Here is an 8,420-nt window from a genome sequence, read left to right as displayed (position 1 = left end):
ACCGACTGGCTTTCAGAAAATGAGCTATCTTTCCATTCCTGAGTGAGGACTTGTCATAACAGCATAAACTATACCGCCAGGTGAGCACGAGAAATTTTTGATGTCTCATATTGTCTCTTCTATGAGTCCAATTTACAGTACTTCAGCTAAACACAGTCATTTCCCTTGTTACAAACCCTACAGTAACAAAATTAATTCACACGTGCCCTTTTTAAGGTGATTTATGACAGAACCAATATGAGGGAACAGATGAGCATTCCTGCGCCTAGATTCAACTGCCATTTAATAATAATGCCAGTCAATATTCCCTTGTTTTAATACTGAACATCATGTTCAAAACGGAGTGCTTCGCTGTAAGCTGCATGCAGACCGTGCTGGATTAAATGGGGCTTCTAGTGCGATGCATATAACAACCTCTTAAATGATTAGGACACCTGTTGACATTAATATAGAAGCATGCATGAAAACAAGCGTGCCACACACTGAAATATATGTACACAAATATTAAGAGGATTAGAGAAATTGCTAAAATGGATAGGGTGGCATTTAACACAAACATGTCTGGAATCTAAGCAGAATGGAAATAACATACGCAGAGCTGATCCCTTGTTAGATGGCTTTTTTTTTTTTTTTTAATAGCTCATATGGGGTATAAATGTCTCTGTACAAGGAGGTCATTTGCTTACGCTTAAAATTTCTGTTTAATATATATCTTTGTTTGGAATCTGCCTCTGATTCATAACCGCCTTCATTTAGTACCTGGCACCTTTGCCATGCGAGCTGCAGGAAAAAGTAATTAAATTTAATAGAAGCCACCCTTGCTTTGAAGCTGCCCTGGATTTAGAGCCACAAGGAGAAGCAATTAAACTCTGGCAGCCAAGGATTCAAACTGAAGTTATATAGTGATTTATTTTTTTTTTTTAAAGGAAATTTTCTCTGTAAATGGATTTGGATTGTCAGATCTCATTGGATTCAAAGCTATAGAAAATTTTCTTCTTTGGGAAATCTTCTCTTAAAGCAAAATTAAAAACAAAAACAAACCCAAAAACCAGTTAGATGGGAAATGGGGATCAGTTGTGAAGATCTAGGATATTTTTCATCCTTTTGAACAAACTTCCAAAAAAGAGTTTGTTCTCAGCAAAGTGCTGAATGGAAAAGGGAAGCATGGAAGGAAGACATCTGCATGCCTGTTTATTTGCAGGCAGGTCAGCTTGTCAGCAGCCTAGGATATAGATTCATTATGGGAAGGAATTTCTTTGCAGTAGAAGGCATCATGAGCATTGTTTAAAGCTGTTAGGGTTTTATAAACCAGTAAGAGGCAGAGATTATTATTTTACTTTTGTGATTATACCAGAAAATAGTCTTTAAATTAAGAAACAAGGACCGGAAAAAATATTCCAGAATGCCATAATCAGTGGCAAACATAGTTCTAACTATTCAAAAATATTTTTCAGAGTTTCCTGTAAAGGATCAGAAAGGATTCAGCTGGAAAAGGTCTGCTTCCAGTGCAGACGTTATTCAGAAAAACAAACTGGTAATTCAGTTAATATTTCCAGGGAGACAAAATTCTCCTAATCCTCACCAACTCTTGGAAATATTTGTAGAGTCTTAGCTAAGCCAGAGGCACATGTGAAAAATTTAATTATTGTCATGCACGTATTTTGCAATACATGCTTTTCTATTCTGAGGAAAAAAATGCTCTCGGTCTCATTACAGGGATATGTATATTCGTGGGCCATGACCTGTGGATCACACTCGGTGAATTGATAGTCCTCTGGCTGGAGTCATGGTAAAGCTACTCTGGCCATATCCAGGGAAGTGTCTGGGATCAGGTAACTTGCTGGGAAAATGTATTATTGTATCACTGGCCATTGTGAGGTAGCTGGGGGCAGACATGTTGGAAACAGCAAGCTCTACATCCCTGAAAAGACTTGCCTAGCCATGGTGACCAGCTTGTAAAAGGGAAGGGGCAAAAGTGCCAGGGAGCCACTCTGGGGAGCCGTCAGCTCTGCGAAGAATGTTTGACCCCGGCGTTTTGGATGTCCCGGCTGTAATCTTTGACAATGGGTCCGGGTTATTCAAAGCGGGTATCGCAGGTGACAGCAGCCCAAGGTCTGTCTTTACAGCAATTGTTGGTCGCTCAAAAGTCAAAGCTACGATGCTGGGAGCGGGACAGAAAGAATGTTACATTGGCGAAGAAGCTCAGTCCAAAAGAGGGATCCTGTCTTTGAATTATCCAATTGACCACGGCATAGTTACCTGCTGGGATGATATGGAAAGGATCTGGAGACACGTCTATGACTATGAGCTGAGAATCAAAGCCAGCGAAAGGCCGGTGCTGCTGACTGAAGCCCCCCTCAATCCTCTGCAGAACCGGGAAAAAATGACAGAGATCATGTTCGAAGGCTTCATGGTGCCAGCTATGTACGTTGCAGTCCAGGCAACCCTGGCGCTCTACGCATCGGCCCGTATTACTGGAATAGTCATGGACAGCGGGGATGGTGTTACCCACACGGTCCCCATATATGAAGGATACTGTTTATCCCATGCTGTCGCCAGGCTGGATATTGCTGGCCGGGATATCACCGAATATTTTATGAAGCTTCTTTTGGAGAGTGGACACACTTTCGTTAGCACAGCTGAAAGGGAAATTGTGAGGGATATCAAAGAGAAGTTGTGCTACGTAGCCTTAGACCCCGTCCAAGAAATGAAAGCAAGGCCAGAAGAAATCATGAAAGAATACAGATTGCCTGACAGCAATATCATCCAGATAGGCAACCAGCTCTTTCGTGCACCAGAGACCCTTTTTGTGCCTGCAAACATTGGAGTTGAAGCTCCCGGCGTGCACAAAATGATCTTCAACAGCATCATGAAGTGCGACATCGACGTGCGCAGGAATCTTTACGGCAACATCCTGCTCTCGGGTGGGTCCACGCTCTTTCCCGGCCTGGAGGAACGGATCCTGAAGGAGATGAAGCTGCAAGTGCCCGCTGGCATGTTTGTGAGGATCATCGCACCCCCTGAGAGAAAATACTGCGTGTGGATTGGGGCCTCCATCCTCACCTGCCTGACGTCTTTCAAACAAATGTGGGTCACCGTGAGCGATTACAAGGATTTTGGGCCAGCTGTCATTCACCGAAAATGCTTTTGAGGAGAACGTCAGACCAAGAGAATGGCTTGCTACAGCAATGCCGGAGCGCGAAACGCTCCTGAGAGCTGACTGACCTAAAAGGGGCTGCAGCTGGCTGTGCGTTTATTAGCTGACAAAACCTGCATGAAAATAAAACATTAAAAACATCGGTAACGAGGATCTTATTGTTTAGCATCTCCCTTCCCCTCCGCAGAGTTTACAGGTGCGTGCATGTCCCAGGGATGCCGTAACTCCTTAACTGACACACAGCCTGCCTTGGAGTCACCTGGGGATCAGCGCACCTCCACTCCTGGGAGATTCTTCCCTCTAAGGTCTTTGAGATATCTGGGGTTTGTATTCTAAACCTAGCGCTCACGTTATTTTTGACCTCATTAAAAATGTTTCCTTTAGAAACCCAGCAAAACCCCACACAGAATCCAAATATAAATCAATGCAAATGCAATTACTGTAACCGACCCTCCTCTGTGCCTGAGGGTTTGAAAAAATCCATCGATTCTCTGCTGTAATTTATCCGGGAAGCAAGAACACCCAGTTTCACTTCCAAATACTAGCCCTGAATCAAAATGCTCCGCACCGCTGGCTCCCTGGAGGAAGCAGCGTTGCCGGCGCAGCTGCGGAGGATTGTGAGCTCGGCGCAGAGGTGCCTATTTGGGATTGGGGGATCTAGAATGTTTTGGAGATGCTCTGTGCCAGCAGCCGCTGCCAGGGACGGCACCCATCCTGCCCAGATGTCTGACTCGGCGGCGGCAGGGACCCGCGCCGTGATTTTTGATATCGGCTCTGGACAGTGTAAGGCTGGTCTGTCAGGGGAACAGGCGCCCCGTTCGGTTATATCTACTGTTGTGGGATACCCCAAATTCAAACTTGTCATGTTTGGGGTGAGACATAAAGACTGCTATATCGGGGAAGAAGCCCAGTCCAAAAGGGGCATTTTGTCTTTCACTTACCCGATGGAAAATGGGGTAGTTACATCCTGGGACGACATGGAGAAGATTTGGAGATATCTGTACGAACAAGAACTCAAAATGAAACCGAGCGAGAGGCCAGCCCTGCTGACCGAGACCGCTCTCAATCCTTTGCGGCATCGAGAAAAAATGGCTGAGACGATGTTCGAAAGCTTCCAGGTGCCAGCTCTTTTCGTGACTCTGCAGGCGCTAACAGCCCTGTACGCCTGTGCCCGCACAACCGGACTGGTCCTGGACAGTGGCGACGGTGTCACCGTCACGGTCCCGGTCTACAAAGGCTGTTATCTGCTACATGGCATTACCAGACGGGATTTTGCAGGCAGAGGTGTAACCAAATACCTTGCTAGGCTCCTCTCGGAGACCGGGCACTCCTTCGTAAGCACGGCAGAGAGAGAAATTGTGAGGGATATGAAGGAGAAGCTGTGCTATGTTGCTTTAGATCCTAGGCAAAATATGCAGGAAAAGCCTGAAAAACTTATGTGCGAGTACCTTCTCCCTGATGGAAGGGCTGTCAAGGTAGGAGACCAGCTATTCCGAGCTCCTGAAACGCTTTTTGTGCCAGCAGAGGCAGAAATCCCAGGGCCAGGGGTTGGGAGGATGGTCCTCCAGAGCATCGCCAAGTGTCGTGAGCATATCCAGCCCGACATGCTAAGGAACGTGCTGCTATCGGGCGGATCGACTCTTTTCCGAGGTTTCAAGGAAAGGCTTCTGAAGGAGCTCCAGACGGGAATTTCCAACACAACTCCTGTCAAGATCATCTCACCACAAGATCGGATGCACTCTGTGTGGATCGGTGCTTCCATCCTTGCCAGCTTAAGAACGTTTAGGAATATGTGGGTTACCAGGGAAGACTATGACGAGGTTGGACCAACAGTACTCCAGAGAAAATGCTTTTGAAAATTTCAGTAGGACCATCCAGGAATTTTTTTTCAGTGCCAATCTGAACAGCTGGAGAGCAGTTAATAAATCAGTACAAAAATAATTGATTTATAGTAAGTGATTTTATAGCTTGCTAAAGAAAGGTCCCTTGTGCATTGGGTTGAAGAAAGAGTCCTTGTTCAGAGGTTTTTTGCTATCCAAGATGTTGGTTTTAATTCTAGAAATGTGTTGATCCCTGCTAGAACTGCAAACAGTTTGTCAGACTTTTAAACACTTGAGAACAAGCCACCTCCATCCCATGCCCGTGGGGGCTGGCTCCTTGCCATTCACCGTAAACTTCCAAAGAGTGGAAAGAGACCTCTGATGCAGAAATAGAGGGCTCAAGGGTATTGCTGACCCTTCAGCACAGCACTGGAGATCTCCTGTAGCAGCCCTGGAGGAGCTCAGAGGGGTCCGAACTTCTAAATTTGTTTTTGCTCACCAAACGAAAATGTGTTGATCCGGCTGTTAAAGCAGAGCTCGCGGACCTGGAATATCTCTGTGCTATTAGCGGCCTTGCCGTGTGATTTGCTGTGTCACATCACGTAAACCATTGCCTCCGTTTGTCCATCGGTGGGGTTTCACTAATATTCTAGCATAAGGACTAATGTGAGAGGACATTTACATAACCTAATATAATGTTAATTCAAATTAGTAAATTAATCAGAGGGCGCAAGGTGAAAGGTATCTAGTTTGCGTTTATTCTTAGCGGACTCCTGAACAAATGTTTTGATGTCAGGCATCTAAGAGAAGGTGGAGGCATTGGTTCCTAGCCGACACCGATTCTCTTTTGGGAAAAGCCGAATATGTTAGGAGAAAGTGTTATTCCTCTACCACGTCACCGAGAGCTAGGGAAAGCATCAAAATAATCCTGCAACTATTTGCTTGAACTACTAAGCAAATCTGCCTTGCCAAGCTCAATTTTTGTAAATAATTCCACCAAATAAGCTTAACTAGCGTAAACGTCATGGCTAGCTGATTGGATTTCCAAAGCAAGCTATGAAATTTGTAACAAAGGTGTAAAATTTCAGCAGCGAAATGTGCATCCACATAAACAACTTGAAAATTATGCGTTTACAGAGATCATCTTTACCCACATCTGCAAATATACGCCCTGCATCCAGTCAGGCAATAGAAATCTTGTCATAATTTGTGAAACTGATTAGCAGCATGATTTATATATTGTTCAAAAATTATTTGAAAAAAAAAAAAACGCTCTGGATATACCTGAGAACTTCTTGAATTTGTTCAAGACTAACGTGAAAATAGGAAGAGAGCTGAAATCTGTCTTCTTAATTATTCAGTACAGTGTCTGGCTGTTTTCATTCAGCTCCGGAGATGAATCTTCAAACTCATTGATGCCCTCTGCTGCCTTGGGACTGATTAGTCATCTATCGCCTCCTCTCGCTGCCCTTTGAAGAATCACAACACGCTTTTCCTTTTCTACAAGACATTTACAAGTGCTCCGAAGAGAGGCACATCTCGCCCTGGGTGCAGTTGTGCACCGAGCCCTGGAGCCCTTCCCCGGCGGGACGAGCGGGCAAATAAAACGGGCTGAAAGACCCAGCGGCGAAGGATGCAGGCAGGGGAGCGGAGGACGATTTGTGGATGACTCCAGCAGTAAATACAGCGAGGCTCACCTCACTTCATTTCCCCCAATGATCAGAGCGAAAGCATAAAGCAAAGAGTCTGGAGAAAAACACATAGCTTTCCTGCTCCGCTTGGGCCCTAAGGCTTTGGAAGGTTGAGATATATATTACTCCATCAAGTTAATGCAGGTATTCAGAGCGCTTTTAGAGCTGTTATGAAATCAGAATCAGCAGTCTTGGATCTTGCTTCTATTACAGTATGTTACCTTCTAGCAGCCCACTGGAAATGTGTAAACAAATGAGGTACAACTGTAGACAGTTTAAATATTTTACAGCTCACTGACTTCCATATGAGGAGGGATTTGCAGTAACTTAAGTGTTTAGACTCCTGCCCCAATAATCTAATGCAAATAAAAATGCAAAAAACCAGTGTGCTGGAAAGCAGAGGGAACCTGAGCGAACAGTGCAACTCAAGGTTGTTGTCAGGAAGGAGAAAAGAAAAGCAAAGAGGGTGATAACTCTGCAAACCCAGATGCAGACACAAAACGTGTTTGGAGAGTGACACCTAGCAGAGCTCTGTGTGTGCTTTTAATGAGATCTCACCCTTGCACAACAAGATACCGCCTGATGTAATCCAGGATGGATTCATCGATATCAAACTTGTTTTGCGTCGAGGGACCTGGTTCAGCTCCTCCCAGGTGAAAATCACTCAACAAACCATTATTACAGGTATGTAACACCCACAGTACTGGTTTGTCCTGGCTGTTTCCATTTACCTCTTAGACATGACTTTGCTCAAGGGCACGCAACAAGATAGCAGAAGTTGGCACATGTTCCATGACTCCAGACTTCATATCAGCCTCTTCAGTCTCTTGGTCACCTTGTGTTTCCATCACTGCACAGGGCACTGGAAATTCATTGCTTCATTTATATTTCACTTTTGCTTTGAAGAGGTCTGAGGTCTTAATCATTTGGGACATTATTCCCTTGGCCCTCATACCTTAAAAAATGATTTGCAGGAATCCTTCCTCTACCTGTTCCCTGGATACACAGAGGATTTATGTTGTAAAGGCCTGGGATCTTTCTAGCTAGCCTCAGGAAAGCAACACTAGTCTGGTGAATATAGGACTGCTTGCAGGGATTAAAGAGGCCTGAGTTAATTCCTAGACTTGCCGCTGATAAATTGTGGAAAGAAAAGTTTAATCTTGGGCACATCAGGCATTGGTTCCCACTTTTAAACACCCTTCTATTGTTCCATCCTTTACTTGTCCTGCAAGCTATTTGGGGTAAGAGCTGTCTCTTGCTTTAAGAGCACGTATCAGTGCAAAGGTCTGGGACTTTGGGGCCACAAGATCAGAAACACAAAATCATTTGTGAAGTTTGCACTGGAATTACATAAAAATCGCAGTCTGCTCCGGTGTCGTGGTTTAACCCCAGCCAGCAACTAAGGCCCACCCAGCCGCTCGCTCTCCCTGTCCGTCCCCCCCCGTGGGATGGGGGAGAGAATCAGAAGAGTAAAAGTGAGAAAACTCGTGTGTTGAGATAAAGGCAGTTTAATAGGTAAAGCAAAAGCCACGCATGCAAGCAAGCAAAGCAAAACAAGGAATCCATTCCCTGCTTCCCACGGGCAGGCAGGTGTTCAGCCATCTCCAGGACAGCAGGGCTCCATCATGTATAATGGTGACTTAGGAAGACAAATGCCCTCGCTCCGAATGTCCCTCCTTCCTTCTTTTTCCCCCAGCTTTATATGCTGAGCATGATGTTGTATGGTCTGGAATATCCCTTGGGTCAGTTGGG

The 8,420-nt window shown here is 45.0% G+C and overlaps 1 protein-coding gene across 1 annotated transcript; it reads left to right on the top strand.

The window, feature by feature from the left end:
- The first annotated feature begins 2,017 nt into the window (after positions 1-2,017).
- On the top strand, positions 2,018-5,013 carry ACTRT2 (actin related protein T2). Its single transcript, XM_049804741.1, is given in 2 exon segments — positions 2,018-3,158; positions 3,902-5,013. Coding segments are annotated over 2 exon segments (2,253 nt in total).
- Positions 5,014-8,420: the final 3,407 nt, after the last annotated feature.

The sequence above is a fragment of the Accipiter gentilis genome, chromosome 1, assembly GCF_929443795.1.
Source record: "Accipiter gentilis chromosome 1, bAccGen1.1, whole genome shotgun sequence".
NCBI lineage: Eukaryota > Metazoa > Chordata > Aves > Accipitriformes > Accipitridae > Astur > Astur gentilis.
This window is presented reverse-complemented; position numbering and strand designations above follow the sequence as displayed.